Source organism: Pteronotus mesoamericanus, unplaced genomic scaffold (assembly GCF_021234165.1).
Source record: "Pteronotus mesoamericanus isolate MK-2021 breed Mesoamerican mustached bat unplaced genomic scaffold, CSHL_Meso_final contig_173, whole genome shotgun sequence".
Lineage (NCBI taxonomy): Eukaryota > Metazoa > Chordata > Mammalia > Chiroptera > Mormoopidae > Pteronotus > Pteronotus mesoamericanus.
Genome location: NW_026555072.1, coordinates 2,633,540 through 2,648,980, shown reverse-complemented (window position 1 = coordinate 2,648,980; position 15,441 = coordinate 2,633,540). Strand labels below are relative to the sequence as shown.

The 15,441-nt window shown below is 52.6% G+C and overlaps 1 protein-coding gene across 4 annotated transcripts; it reads left to right on the top strand.

Annotated features, from left to right (window-relative positions):
• Window positions 1-1,997: 1,997 nt before the first annotated feature.
• CDK16 (cyclin dependent kinase 16) lies at window positions 1,998-14,201 on the top strand. Of its 4 annotated transcripts, none has more exons than XM_054566492.1 (16): window positions 1,998-2,402; window positions 7,515-7,722; window positions 8,294-8,445; window positions 8,545-8,670; window positions 8,766-8,822; window positions 8,920-9,034; window positions 9,710-9,804; window positions 9,905-9,967; window positions 10,217-10,340; window positions 10,483-10,603; window positions 10,716-10,813; window positions 10,897-11,002; window positions 11,075-11,138; window positions 11,280-11,370; window positions 12,794-12,871; window positions 13,233-14,201. In XM_054566492.1, exons 2-16 carry the CDS (start codon window positions 7,521-7,523, stop codon window positions 13,274-13,276), a joined length of 1,536 nt encoding a protein of 511 aa, XP_054422467.1. In that variant the 5' UTR covers window positions 1,998-2,402; window positions 7,515-7,520; the 3' UTR covers window positions 13,277-14,201. The 4 variants fall into 4 exon arrangements, with proteins under 4 accessions (XP_054422467.1, XP_054422466.1, XP_054422468.1 ...); XM_054566491.1 differs by lacking the exon at window positions 1,998-2,402 and adding an exon at window positions 2,426-2,849 and having other exon boundaries at window positions 13,233-14,200; XM_054566493.1 differs by lacking the exon at window positions 1,998-2,402 and adding an exon at window positions 5,892-5,951 and having other exon boundaries at window positions 11,096-11,138; window positions 13,233-14,200.
• Window positions 14,202-15,441: the final 1,240 nt, after the last annotated feature.

Genomic DNA, 15,441 nt, shown 5'->3' with positions numbered 1-15,441 from the left:
CTTCCTTTTTATTCCCCACCAGGACACTGGGGACTGAGCTGCTTTATCTCTGCCGTCTAGTTAGTGGTGGTGCTAGCTGTCTAGGTCCAGTGGAGGGTTTCCTACCACAGGCACTTTTCCCATTATTGCTGCTCTAGAGTACCCCAACCCCACAACTCTGTCCACTGTTTCCACCATTGCAGCATCTGAGTCAAACAAAATTCCTCTCCCCTCTTTCCACTATCCCAGCTCCTTCATGGGTATTCTGGACACTTTGTACACTGGGTCCTCCCCCATTACAGCTCCTGATTGTCCAGACACTTGTCCCTTCACCACCACAGCTCCTTGCTACTTTGTTTGCATCTGACACCCTGCATCAAGAACCCATGAATCCTGTTTGCATCTTATTTCCTCAACACATGCCATTTTACTTCTGTCATATTTGTCTACCCCTATAACCATCAAGATAGGGCTCAGTGGGAAGCAGTTGGGTGACTGCACTTAGTCCTCTGAACCCAGCAGGCACAAAGAATCGAGTGGAACAAGGTTATATCCTCTTTGCCTAAAACTATCTGCCATTCAGACATTCAACAAATGTTTTTTCCTTAAAGATTTTATTTATTTTTAAAGAGGGAAAGGGAAGAATAGAAACATCAAAGTGTGGCTGCCTCATGCGCGGCCCCAAATGGGGATCTGACCCGCAACCCAGGCATGTACCCTGACTGGGAACCAAACTCTTGATCTTTTGATTTGCAGGCCGGCACTCAGTCCACTGAGCCACACTAGCCAGGGCTCAACAAACATGTTGAGTGCTGCTTATGGCTTTGCAGATGGCAGTGGGTCAAAAAGACCTGTTTTGGGCAGGGGTGAGACTCCAATGATACAGTAAGTAAATTTTATTAGAAGTTTGTGCTATCCAAGAGGTCTTCAGAATTACGTGTGGGGATTGGAATGATGGGGCTGCAGGTGGGCATTTTAAAATAGAGAAGGCTTCATGAAGAAGGTGATACTGAAGCAAGGACTTGGAAATGAGGGGATTGAGGCATGTGAATAACTGAGGGAGAGGCATTCCAAGCAAAGGGAACAAGTGCAAAGTCCCATGGGCTGGATTGTGCCAGCTTTATTCAGGAACAGCTAAGAGACTCGTATGGCTAGAGCGGAGATGAGAGATCAGAGAAGTGATGGATTTGATTGTCTATCCTGCAGTGGACTTTTGTCAAAAACAGTATTTCTTTTCCCATTATTGTCTGGTATATCGCCATTGATATAAACCGTACTGAAAAACTGTAGTGTGAGCAACATGTAGTGTGGCTGTCATAAACGCCAGTCTAGAAGAGACGGAGAAGCTGGCTTTGGACTGGGGTGCAGTGTAAAGATGTCCCAGAAGGCCTGCTGGATGTTGCCATTTGAGTTGGATTTTCCAGGCAGAGTGGGGGTGAGGGGTTAGGTCGGCCTGGCAGTGCTTGACACAAGCACCCAATAAATAGAAAGCCGCAGAGCCGGGAGAGCCACGGGCGGGGCTCTGGTGGGCGAAAAAAGATAGTTGCGAGGTGGCAGGAAAACCCAATTCAGGACGCAAAAGTAAAAGCTTGCACGAAGCGTAGAGAAGACCCGGGTCTCGGCCCAAAGTCTCAAGCATGCGCAGTAATGCATTCGCGCGTCCAAAGGTCCGCCTTTCTTCTCAGCCTAGGCTCCACCCCATGAGCCTTGGTGAGGAAGATGGGAGGGGTTAAAGGCGGGACGAAAGTCAATTAAACGCTCTTTTGGCCAATCACCTTGCGGGATATTCGGCCTATGCTGCGAGGAGCTCAGAACAAAAAGGAGGGCCCGCCCCCCGGCGATGAAAACTGGGCCCGGCGTGGTACGCAGAGAAGTCACGCCTCTCCAGCCCAGCCACGCCCTTCATTCTTGCACTGCCTCACCCCAGGGAGCTAGTGCGATTGGCTGGGCGACAACCTCAAAGGGCGGGGCCGCACACGGTCACAGTGGGAACAAGCTAGCGGTGTGGGAGTTGGGGGGATTGGGAGGCAGAGCAGCTGGGCGGGTAAAGGCCAATGATTCTCCAGGCCGCCTGTCCCAGAAAAGTCATCTTCTCGCGAACCTTTAAAATTCCTGCCTCCCGAGGTACCTCAAGGGACTGGGACAGACTGCTTCATCTTTTTACTCCTTGCAAAAGTCCCGTTTGCCACCATGGGGATGTACCAAGTGAGAACGAGTAGGGGGAGCGAATGGTGATTGGTACGCTGGTTACGAGCTGCTGCCCACTTGCTGGCAAACTTCTAGCAAGATCGGGACTGAGTACTAAATAAACTCTACAGTTCTCCCTGGCACCGTTCCAGGGCTGGCGCCACATTTCCTGGTGGGCGCGCAATGGCCGCGCCTCCTCCCGCGGCGGACGGGTCTTTTGGTACGTGCAGTCCGAGGTGAGTCCCCTCCTGCCCACTTCACCGTGTCCAGCGCGTGCGTGCGCATGCGCGGAGCGCGGCGCGCGCGGTGGTTGGGTCGTAGGCTGTTCGGCCCTGGGATCCGCCGGGTCTCCGCGAGCAGTGGGCTCTGAGCCGCGAGCCGCCGTGAGCTCTCGGGTTCGAAACGACGCCGACGAGCCCGGGGGCATCGCCCGCAGCGGCCTAGCTCATGGACGGCTGAGCGGGACGCCGCCTCCGCCTCAGCCGCCGCCGCCGCCGCCGCCGCCTCCTCCTCCTCAGCCGGCGGCGGCCCGGGCCCAGCAGCCATGGCCGAAGACTACTGGGACGGGCGCCTGCGGCGTACAGGAGGAGGAGAAGGAGGTCGCGCGGCCTCAGCCCAGGCCGCCGCCCCAGGCGCCTCCGCGCCGGCCCCGCGGCGCTGAGGTTGCACGCGCGCCCCCGCCGGTGAGCGCGTCACCGAAACGTGGGGTGGGGGCTGCCCTTTCTCCTGCAGAACCAACTCAGACCCCGGCCGCTGCCCCCAGGGGTCTGGGCTGCACCACTGGCATGGGCCCCCTCCCCGCAGCGAATTGCCCAGAATGCACCGGGGCAGGGGGTCATTCAGGGCCTCCCTGACCTTGGCCCCGCCCTGGGCCGGGTCTGGGAAGCACTGTGGGTGCTGGTGGGGAACGGTGTGATCGAAGGACTAGAGGGTGTGGAAATTGGGTGACAAGAGTGGTGAAAAGTCGAGGTTTGCTAATGGGTGCCTGAGTTAATGGAGGGGTCGGAGCTGTGTAAGGTTTGGGGCCCAGTCTGTGCTAATGGGGGGGCAGTGCAAGGGGTGGAGGGATCCAGTCGTGCATAATACGTGAGTGGGTGTCATAGAAATGCTGAGATTTGCAAATGGGGTTCTAGCTGTAGAAGGGCTCTCTGTGTGTTAACGGGGATAAGGTGGTAGAGGTACTGGAAAGTGTGCTAACAGGATCAGGGTTTGAAGCCTTGTGTGTGGTGATGAGGGTCAGGATGGTGTTACTGTGTATTTGTCCATGAGGGCCTGCAGTGTGTGAGGGTCCAGAGTGTACTCATGGAAGGCAGGGTAGTGGAAGAACTAGAGTGTTGACAGTTTGCTATTGGGGGTCACAGCTGTAGAAGGCATGTATCTGTAGTAATAAATGTCTGGGTAGTATGAGGCCCAGTCTGTGCTTATGAGGGCAGAGTGGAGGAAAACCTGAGTCTGCTACTGGCTATCAGTTGTGGATACTTGGTGGCGGGGCGGGGGTGGGGGGTGGGGGGCGGGGTTGAGGGAGGTGTCTGAATGTAAGTGTAAGGTTCAGTGTATTCAGGATCAAGATGGTGTGAGGTTAGTGTTGTGTCTATGAGGACTGGGGATGTGAGACTCTAGGGTACGCTAAAAAGGGGCAGGGTGATAGATGAAGTTTGAGTGACTGCTAATGTGGGTTTAGAGCCTTGGAAGAGCTTGAATGTATGCAGGTGGGGGGAGAGTCAGCTGTATGAGGTCTGGAATATGCTAATGAGAGTCAGAACATTGTGAAGACACTGTGTGCTTGGGTCCAAGGAAGACTGGTTGTGTTGAGGTTCCAGGGAGTGCTAATGGGGGTAGAGCTGTGGAGGGTTTCTCGTGTGCAATGAGGAGGATGAGGGCTGTGAAGGGATCCAAGTGTGAACCATCAGGGGTTATAGCTGTGGAGGAGTTGAAGCAAAGAGAAATAAGGAACAGGAATAAGTGAAGGTCTAGGTGTGCTAATGTGGATTAAAGTCAGGGATGGCTGAAGTGTGTATGCTAATAGGGGTTTGGGCTGAATGAAGACCCGTGTCCACTAATGAGGGTCAGGCCATTACAGAATAGTGTGTTTGTCCCTGGAGATAGGGCTGAGTAAGGGTTCGGGGTGTGCTAATGGGGAGGCACTGTGTGAGGCCCAGTGTGTGTTAATAGGGGTCAGGGTGAAGTGAAGGTCTAGCTTGTGCTGATGGGAGGTGGCAGGGTCAGGGTAGTGGGAGGGCCAGAATATGTATTACTGATAGTCGTAGCTGCAGAGGGGGTTCTAAGTGTGGGCGAAAACAGTTAGGTCAGGGATCTGCACGGTTCACTTTGTGTTAATAGGATTTAGGGCATTGTGAAAATCCATTGAGTGCTAATGTGGGTCACCTATAGAGGGTCCCAAGTGCGTGTTAATAGGGGTCAGAATCATGTAGGGGGAACAGAGCGTTAATAGGGAGTGAGTGCTGTGGAGAAGCTGACCGGCAGCTGGGCCTGGGAGGAGCCCAAGAATGTGGTGGTAGGAGTTAACTTAGAAGGTTCTGTGCTCTGTTGGGGCTTTGTGTGCTGGCGGCAGTTAGAGATAAAGGGAAATTGCAGGTGCTGATAGCAGTTAAAATGCAGAGAGGACTTCTTGAAGGTCCAGTGTGTGCCTGTGGGAGTCAGGACAGGATAAGGATGATATGTTCCTGTGGGAATTAGTAGAATGTGGTGATTACATCCTCAGTGGTCAGTGTTGTATGAGGTTGGTGAGTGTTCTTGGGTATGAGAGTATTCAAGTTTTACTGCGTATTAATGTTCAAGTGTCTCTGTTCACAAGGGCCTACCCAGGGTTCCCCTGCTGGGGGTGTTGCATGATACAAAGATTTTGTACTCCATCCTCCTAAAATCCCCCCAAAACCAAACTCTGGAACATGTCCAACCCTTGGAGTTTTCAGTTGGAGGTCGTGGACCCATGGCTCCTTCTGTCTCCCTCCTCATTGTCCATCCAGCCCAGCTTACAGTCTCCTCAACCCCCAGCTCCTCCATTCCCTGCCACAACAGACAAATTGACTGGGTATCCGTGGCATATGGACACAAGACAGTCTTTGGGGGCTGGCCATGCTTCACATTCCTCAGCCTCAGGTCCGCTGTTCGGCCTCCTGGGTCAGGATTGTGCTGTTGTTATCCTGGGTTATCTGGATGGGCCTCATCCTCTTTCCTGAGGTCTTTCTCCTAGGCTGGCCCCTCTGCCCCTCCTGAGGGTGGTCAGGTCAGGCAGGGAGAAGCAGAGTGTGGGGACCGCTGGAATAACACCTGATTTCAAGGTAACAGATGACCCACTTCTTTCCTCGGATCCAGCCCCAGCCTCGTCCTCGACCCCCTATCTAGCTTCACTTCCCTTGGGCCCAGGGCCATCTTAGGCCCTGCTGTGAGTCCAGATGGTTCCTGGGCCAGGTCTTTCCCCCTCCTTGCTGGCACAGAGCCCAGGAGGAAGCAGAAGAAGGCCAGCCTAAGCCTTTTGGTGGCCCCATTCCCTCCAGCAGCCGCATCTAGGTAGGTCATCTTCCTGCCGATGCCAGCGTCCCTGAGACACCTTGTCTGGGGTTGTTCATAAATAGCAGGGATTCACCCTGCTCACCCTGTTAGAGGTTGGTTTTAGGCCCTCAGCCCCCTGATTTCATTAATCTCTACCATAAGCACTTTTTGAGCATCTACTCTGTGTCAGTCACTGTTCCAGGTCCTCAGGATATAGCTGTGACCTAAACAGACAAATCTACCCTGATGGAGCTGATCTTCTAGTTATGGCGGTGAGGAGACAGACAGTAAAGAAATAAACCACTAAGTAGGTGGTGTCATTTCTGAAGAGGTGATGAGTTCTGGGGGATAATTGGCAAGGTGAGGGAGCGCAGGATGGTTGAGGTTTTGCAGAGGTTTATCTGTAGAGCAGGGGTGTCCAATCTGCGGCCCAATACAAAATTGTAAATTTACTTAAAACATTACAAATTTTTTGTGTGTGATTACGTCTTGCAATGTATTTAATGTGTGGCCCAGAGATGCCAAAAGTTTGGACACCCCTGTAGGGTTATCTATGAAAAAGGTAATCCCTGACTGGTGTGGCTTAGTTGGAGGGGCGTAGTCTAGCAAAGCAAAAAGTCACAGGTTCGATTCCAGGTCAGGGCACATGCCTGGGTTGTGGGTTTGGTCCCAGTCAGGGTGTGTGTGAGAGTCTGTCACTTGTGATCAATGTTTCTCTCTCACATTCTCTCCCGAGGTTCTTTCCTACTCTCTCTCCTTCCCTTCCCCTCTCTCTAAAATAAATAAATATTTTTTAAAAAAAGAAAACGAAAAAGGTAATATTTGAGCAATGGCCTATAGCGGGTGAGGGAGTGAGCTGTTTTTGAAATCTGGGGGAAGAGCCAGTGCAAAGACTGTGAGATAGGACTGCTGGGTGTGGCTGCAGGACAGCAACTATCTATGATTGAGTGGGGAGGTGAGGCCAGAGAGGTAATAGGGGTGAATGGGGTAAGACCTTGTGGGCTACATCGAGGCCTGGGACATTTATTGGGGGTTATAAGGGAGATGTGGCACATTCTCAAGGAGAGGGGAAATGTAACCTGGTTTGTAAAAATCTGGCTGGGACCCTATGAGTCCCAACCTGACTGAATCTTTCAAGCAGCCCTCAGAACAGTTGGTATGCATTAAGTTCCCCCCACAACCCCACTTAGTGGTTGGGTCTGCACAGGACCTGCCCCACCCCCCCCCCTTACTTGAGTAGATAAGTGGGGTAGTCCACTAGTCACCATGACAATGGTTGCTAGGGGAGGTAGGAGGTCCTTGTGGTCGGAAGGAGCAGTCTGCCTTGGCAGCTGGGGGTGATGTTGAGCTGGTGCCGGCGCAAAATGCCATTCTATGAGTGTACCAAGGGTCATGTCAGTCGTTCTGAGGCCCTGGGCGATCCCCCCGCCCCACCCATGGCTGGGTTCATCACTGCTGCTGTATCCAAGAATGCCTGCTGTGGAGCCGTCTGCTCCCACAGCAAGGCTGCCCCCGTAGATACCAACATGCCATCGGTTGAACCCTTGCTCTCGGCCAACCACCTAAGACTCAGTAGTCAGGTAGGCTACTTAGGAACAGGGTCCCCAGGGGCTGGCTGTAGGTGGGGAGGCACTGCTTGACAAGGGTCTCTCTCCACACCAGGTTTCCAGGAATCCTTAGTGATTCCAGGGCTCTTAAGTGGTTGGGTGGACACTGATACAAGTTCATGTCAATGTGCTTCGCTAGTTTGTGATGGGTTTTAGGGGGCCTGTGATGGTCAGGCAGATGTTAACATGGGACCCATTCCCATCTATACTCCACCCCCACCCCCTCAGGTCGCCATGGATCGGATGAAGAAGATCAAACGGCAGCTGTCAATGACACTCCGAGGGGGCCGAGGTGTAGACAAGACCAATAGTGCCCCTGAACAGATAGGCCTGGATGAGAGTGGTGGTGGTGGAGGCAGTGACCTTGGCGAGGCCCCCACCCGTGCCGCCCCTGGGGAACCCTGCTCTGGGCGGGGACTACTCAGCTCTGCACCAGGTGGGTCTGCTGACCCCCTAGACCGGTCCCCAGGTGCTGCCTCCCAGCTGAGTTCTTCTTAGACTTGTGTTTTCACTTTCTCCGTCTTCTCCCCCTTTCCTGCTATCATCTCTTAATACCCTTTCTCTGTCCATCTGTGCGCTTTTTGTTGGCTTTCTGCTGAGGCCTTGAAGAGGAAGGGTGCCCCCCGCCCCGCCACAGCTGCTCCAAGCCTCCTTTTACCCTTCTCCTACACTCTGCTAGCCCCCTCAGGCCTCATGGTGCCTGCCGGCCTTGGGCCTTTAGCTACCTCTGCCTGCCCCTGGTCTCAGGCTAGCTGAAGTCTCAGCGCACCACTGGAACCAGGTGCTCCACTAGGTGACTATTCCCCCTTCCCCATTCAACCTTCCTGACCTGTCTGAACATCCCTAGGCCTTGCCACCCCCTCCCTGAGGGACCCCAGGCTGCTCTGGGGCCGAATGCACACGTGTATGGTGAGGGAATGTATTCATGGGGAAGAGGGTGTCCTGGGGCTCCTGATCCCAAGAGTCCTTCTCCATGGACCTGCCCTCCCCCTGTCCCCCACCACCAGAGATTGTACACGAGGACTTGAAGGTGGGATCTGACTTGAAGATGGGGTCTGACGGGGAAAGTGACCAGGCTTCAGCCACGTCCTCGGATGAGGTGCAGTCGCCAGTGAGGGTGCGCATGCGCAACCATCCCCCACGCAAGATCTCCACTGAGGTGCTTAATCCCCTGTCCGGGCAGTGGTGGGACTGGAAAAGAGGGTTGGACCTGAGGCAGTGGAGCTCATGGTACTGTTTCTCTTGTCTCTCCTGCTAGGACATCAACAAACGCCTATCACTACCAGCTGACATCCGGCTGCCTGAGGGCTACCTTGAGAAGCTGACCCTCAATAGCCCCATCTTTGACAAGCCTCTCAGCCGCCGCCTCCGCCGTGTCAGCCTGGTGAGCATCTTCGGTCCTTTCTTCCTCCCATTTCCCTCCCTTCTCCCCCATCCACTCTCCCAAGCTTGCTTCAACTTGCCGCCTCTACCCCACAGTCTGAGATTGGCTTTGGGAAACTGGAGACCTACATCAAGCTGGACAAGCTAGGCGAGGTGAGGGACAGCCAGGAAGCCCATGATAGGGATGGGGGTGAGTGGGAACTCCCTGCAGCCTCAAGTTCCTCTCCTGTAACTGTTCCTCATTCCCCAGGGTACCTATGCCACTGTTTACAAAGGCAAAAGCAAGCTCACAGACAACCTTGTGGCACTCAAGGAGATCAGACTAGAACATGAAGAGGGGGCACCTTGCACCGCCATCCGGGAAGGTACTGACATCTGGGAAGATATGCCCCTGGCTTCCCGGGCACTCCCCATGGTGCACACACATGCCCCGTGGTGAGAACAGACACTAGGGGTTCTAGTACTTTTCTCCTGACACTCTGGGCTTCATGAAAAAGTGCATATCACTCACACATCTAGGTAATAATCAAGGTAACCAGGAATCTGGTCCAGTTTGGATAAGAGGTGGATGAATTAGAAAGTAAGATTCTTGCTTTGGTTCTAGGAACATCCCTAAAAGTGTTTGCCAATTTACCTGATAATAGCAGTTATGTTCAGAATATCACAGCAAGGAATTTGAATTGTGTAGAAATTGTGCAAACTCAGTTTCACATGAAGCTGCAGGCCTATGTATTAAGGTTTAGAGCAAGGTCTCTGTCTAGAAACCAACAGTAGGTTTTGAAAATCTAGTGTCACATAAGCCCGGGACTGCCATCCCATGTTCTTGTTCCATACTCTTCACTGAGCCTTAGTTTCCACATCTGGAACATGAGGACATACCTTCCTGGCAGCAGATGGGTTAGAGCTGGTGGCTGTGAGCTACCATCCCAAACAGCACAGAGGAAGAAGGAAACCCTGGGCTCGTCCTTGCCTAGTGCTCATGTCTATCCTGAGGGTAGGACCCTGACTCTTCCCCTTTGTTACCCCCATGCTTCCTGCAGTGTCCCTGCTCAAGGACCTCAAACATGCCAACATCGTCACGCTACATGACATTATCCATACGGAGAAGTCCCTCACCCTTGTCTTTGAGTACCTGGTAAGGTTGGGTGGCAGTGGGTACCGGAGGAGGGAGTGGGGAGATGGCCAGGAGTCACAGGATGTGACCCTATTTTCTCTACCTACTTTTCTCTCCTCAGGACAAGGACCTGAAGCAGTACCTGGATGACTGTGGGAATGTCATCAACATGCACAACGTGAAAGTGGGTGTGGGGCAGGAAGCAGGGGCACATGGGGGCCCCTACTCACCCACTGCACCCCACAAATCTCCCAGAAACGACTTCCTGTTTGGCTTTTTTGCTGGGAGCCATTGGAGGGCATTGGGACCATGTCCTCTTTTGGGAGACAAGGCTTCGGACTCAGTGTCTGTGTTTGGGAGGGGAAGCAGTGCCTGCTGGGAGTCAGGCTGCTGGATACTCTTTGACCTTTGCTTGCCATTTCTGGGTCCCCAGCTGTTCCTGTTCCAGCTGCTCCGTGGCCTGGCCTATTGCCACCGGCAGAAGGTGCTACACCGAGACCTCAAGCCCCAGAACTTGCTCATTAACGAGAGAGGAGAGCTCAAGCTGGCTGATTTTGGTACCCTTGGCCTCCCCTCCTTCCTAGTGATCCCCCATCCTTACTCTCCCAACCTCTCCCTTCTCCATGACCATCTACTTTCAGTCCCCCAGACTGCCCGGGACCACCTCAAATCCAACTGCTCCTTCTCTCCACCTACCAGGTCTGGCCCGGGCCAAGTCAATTCCAACCAAGACCTACTCCAATGAGGTGGTGACACTGTGGTACCGGCCCCCTGACATCCTGCTCGGGTCCACAGACTACTCCACCCAGATTGACATGTGGTAAGGACAGGTGGAAATGTGACAGGGGCCATGCAATAAATGGGGTGGCTTGGTCACAATGACCAACCAGTCAGCTGCCTCCCTATTTATTCACTGTGCCTTCCCTGCCCAGGGGTGTGGGCTGCATTTTCTATGAGATGGCCACAGGCCGGCCCCTCTTCCCAGGCTCCACAGTGGAGGAGCAGCTGCACTTCATCTTCCGCATCTTGGGTGAGGAGGCATGAGCCCTAGGAGCTGTGGGGACATGTAGGAAGGCTCTGTGAGATACTTAGAATAATGTCTCTTCCCACCAGGAACCCCAACTGAGGAGACATGGCCGGGCATCCTGTCCAATGAAGAATTCAAAACACACAACTATCCCAAGTACCGTGCTGAGGCTCTTTTGAGCCATGCGCCCCGGTGAGGCTGGTGGGTGGGTGGGTGGGCGGGCGGGCGTTAGTGGCCAGAGTGCCCAAACTCAATTTAAAGCAGGTCCCCTTGTCCTTGTGGTAGACTTGATAGTGATGGGGCTGATCTCCTCAACAAGTTGCTGCAGGTGAGACCACCTTCCTGAGCCAGCCTTGGGGATTGGGGGTGTGGGGAAACTGGGCGCTCCGGGGGGTGGGGATGAAGAGAGGCCTACTTTGTGAAAGTGTCAATACTCCCTGCCTCCCCCCGCCCCAACACACACACTCAGTTTGAAGGTCGCAATCGGATCTCCGCAGAGGACGCCATGAAACACCCATTCTTCCTCAGTCTGGGGGAGCGGATCCACAAACTTCCTGACAGTGAGTGGAGCTAGGGAATGGAGTGGGCCTGTGGGGGGCTGTGGGGAACAGGACTGCCTGCAGACACCTGAGCAGGTTGTATAGGGCTCTGCTGTGACACCTCTAAGGGAGGACACCTTTGTTCACATGTGTGATGTGTTTATGACAAACAAGTTGCTTAGTTTTCAGTTCCTTTATCTTTTATGGAAATTTTCAAATATATATAATAGATACAATATCACTTTACCTTTTTTTAAGTAAACATGTCCTTGTAAGGTATACACTGAGAAATGCCCAGATCATAAGTATACAGCACAATGAATTTTCACAAACTTAACACACACATGAAACTGGCATACAGGTCAAGAAATAGGACATGAGAAGTTCCCCCAAAGTACGTTCTTGGTTCTTTCAGATATTCCCAGCCCTTCCTCGGGGGTTACCACTAGATGGACTTCTGACAGCTGAAATAAATGTTCCCTGCCCTTGTACTCTGCAGAAATAGAATCACGTGGCATGTTCTCTGTTTACATCCGACTTTTTAAAACTTTTTAATGTGGATATTTTAAAATTAGATTTGTGTATATATTAGACCAAATAATAATATGAGCCCCAAAGTATCATGTCAGCAGCCCATGGTCAGTCTGGTATTATATGTATTCCATCTGATTATTTTGAATCACATCCCATATATACTGTACATCTATAAATAATTTCAGCATGTATATATAAAATAATTTTTAAATATGTAACAGTATCACCCTGGCTGCTGTGGCTTACTGGATTGAGTGCTGGTCTTCAAACTGAAAGGGTGCCAGTTCAGTTCCCAGTCAGGGCACATGCCTGGGTGGTGGGCCAGGTCCCCAGTTGAGGGCGTGCAAGAGGCAACTGATTGGTGTATGTCTTGCACATTGATGTTTCTCTCCCTCTCTCCTTCCCTTCCCATCTCTCTAAAAGTAAATAAAATCTTTTAAAAAATAAACATATAACAATATCATTATCACACCTGAAAAAATTGGCCCACTTTGCGTATCTGTCCACTGGACTTTACCTTTTTTTAAAGTAAACAATTCTTTGTAAAGTATATACTGAGAAATGTGCAGATCATAAGTATACAGCACAGTGAATTTTCACAAACACACATTTGAAACCGGCATACAGGTAAAGTCAAATCCCAAATACCATCTATTGCCTCAACAGGTGGTAATTGCAATACCATTATCACACTTGACAAAACTAAAAATGATTTCTTGGTGCCATGTAATAGTCCATATTCTGTTTTTCCCAGTTGTAGCTGGTTTGTGTGTAGGAGTATTTGACAGATGAAAGTCAAGCCTCTTAAAGAAAAGGCAACTTTTTCTAATTCCCCCAGTGGGGCCTGTGGGACGTGGTCCTGGATGGCCCCATGGGTCGTTCCCTACTTCTCTCTCTCCTTCACCCACAGCTACTTCCATATTTGCACTAAAGGAGATCCAGCTACAAAAGGAGGCCAGCCTTCGCTCTTCGTCGATGCCTGACTCAGGTAGGTGTGCCCTTCACCCTCTTCCCTGCCCCATCCACCTACCTGCTTGTTCACCAACAGCCATCAGCTCTGCTTTCGCCCGCAGGCAGGCCAGCTTTCCGTGTGGTGGACACCGAGTTCTAAGCCAGAGACCCAGGCCCCAGCAGGCAGCAGCTGGAGGGATGCCACACCCCTCACAGGGCAGCCCCCAACTGCATTCTCCCTGCTTGCTGCCTGCCTCCCTGCCTGATTCGTGCTCACCTGCTCACGTGTTCCCTGCTGCCTGTCCAAACATCCAACCATTGGCCTGTCTGCTGGGTGCTAACAAAGCTCTCAACGCTCCTTCACCTGGTCTGTCTGTCTGTCTCTCTCTCTGTCTTAGTAGTTGCCGGCGGACAGCATGGCCATGCCAGCCTCCCACACTGAGGCCAGGCCTGTACCCCTACCCACCATACCCTCCCCCAGGACCACTACCCCATGGCCAGCCAGGGGTCCAGAGCTAGCCCAGGCTGGGGATCTCAACTCACAAGATGTGGCAATGCTTTGGGTCTGAGGTTTCCCCTGCCTGCTTACCTTCCTGCCCCACCTGCCTCATGTTGTGTGGGCCTTTTTTTGTTTGTTTCATTCATTGTTGTTTTTTAATTATTTTAAATGAGGTTTTCATTTTTTAAATGCAATATCTCTGTATACAGACTGGCTGGGCCCCACCCCCTGCGTGTGGCCCTCTCACAGTATTTTGTGCAATGAAGCCCCGCTCCCAGCCTTTCCAAGGCAGGAACACAGCCCCTATTCAAAAACCTGACCATCACCAGACCCTGGGGTTGGCTAAGGGAAAGCATGCCTCAACCATTCACCTTCCTTCCCCCGCCCCGCCCCCGCCTGCCATCCCCAGCCGCAGGGGTACCTGAGGACTACCGGAGAGACTCTGGGAGATGGACGAGGTGGGGAGCCCCCACTCTTTCCCTCCTGCAGTTCTATAGCTGGGGCCTCCTTCCTTCTCAGGGTCTCCTTAGCCTAGCCCTTTTGCCCCCATCCCACTCGGTGCTGTTGAGTAGGGGCCCTGCCAGGAGCTGAACAACTCAGCGAGGAGCCATAGTGTGTATATGTGCACAGGCAGGGACAGAGGGGCGCGTGGGGGGTTGTGCCCAGATGTTAACCCCTAACCTCTGGGGAGGGTGAGGCAGGGCAGGAACAGTCTCTGGGGTCAGTCCCAGATGGGTGGTTACCTCCCTTTCCTCCACTCTAAACCCTGGGGCCCTCAAATGGGGTGGGAGGGCATGGGTGGGGGCCCTCCTAATGGGTTTTGGGAGGTTGGGTTCCTGAATGCACCATAATCGCTGTATGAAATATTAAAGAAGTCTAAAGTGAAAAATGTGACTGCAAATCCCTATAGGGGTGAGGGCGGACTTGACCCAGGTTGAGTACTAGGACTTTGCCAAGTTCATACTTGTCCCCATCATCTAGGAGAGCACTGGGAGTGGGCCAGGGCCATGTCACAACTGTGAAAAAGGCATCTGAGGGGTTGCACATGCAACAGTGGAACACTGAAGCAGGTAGGGCGGGCTGAGCAGAGGATGGGCTAAGAGAAGTTAGACTTAACCAAGAATATGAGGAAGCCAGAGAGAGCGTGGCGACAAGAGGATGCAGAGAGGCTGTTTGAGAGGTACTTGGAAGGGCCAATAAAACCAGGAGGTGGGGAGCTGAGGCGGGGAGAGGCCCAGTATGACCACCACATGTCTGACCCAGACAGCATGAGGCAGACCAGTTGGAGAGAGACTGCAAGAAGATAGGTTTTGGACCAGTGAGTAGGTAGGGGAATCCTGTAATACTTGGATTAAAATTTGGGAGTGGGGCCATCAATAAAGTGGAAGTTTGGGTTATTGATTTCTAGGAAGTAATGGAAACTGGTGAAGTGCGGGAAGGATACAGTAGTTTGTGAGAGGCAGTCCCTATCCCACCATTTTGGGCAAAACCAAGAATAAACTTCCAGGCAGAATAGGTGAGGTGGGCAGGGCCAGGCGAGTGCTGCAGGTGATAGCAAACCTAAGTGTCTGGTTACTGAAGTCCAGCAGCAGGGGCCTAAGAGCTTCCAGTCACTTCTCTGCATCCCTGTAAGCTCTTGGGCCATATATCAGTTTGCAGCCTTATGGTTTCATGATGGTTGCCATGTCCCCAAAGATGAGAAAGCAAACGGAGAAAATGGCACCTTCCTTCCCTGCTTGTTTCCTTGTTACAGGTCTGCAGCTTCCACAAAGTTCCTCTGCAGCCTTCATGCACCATGCCTTGGCTAGAATAAGATGATGTGGCCACCTCTGGCAGCGAGGGAGGCTGGGAAAATGAGGGCCTTGCAAAGGGGGACAGGATTGCCAGGCCAGACTTAGAAGGGCTACAATTCACATGACTGCTCTGGGAGGTGGGAGGGTCATTGGTATGGGCAGAAGTTGCCTTTGGATGGTGGAGGGATAGACTCCAGGTCTGGGGGGAGAGGCCTGTTAGATACTAGAAAGGACAGGCTTACCCAGATAAATGGGGAGCAGGAGTCTGCAGAGAGGCAATGAGGAGAGTCAATTCAGAGTGTCAAGATGCAGCTG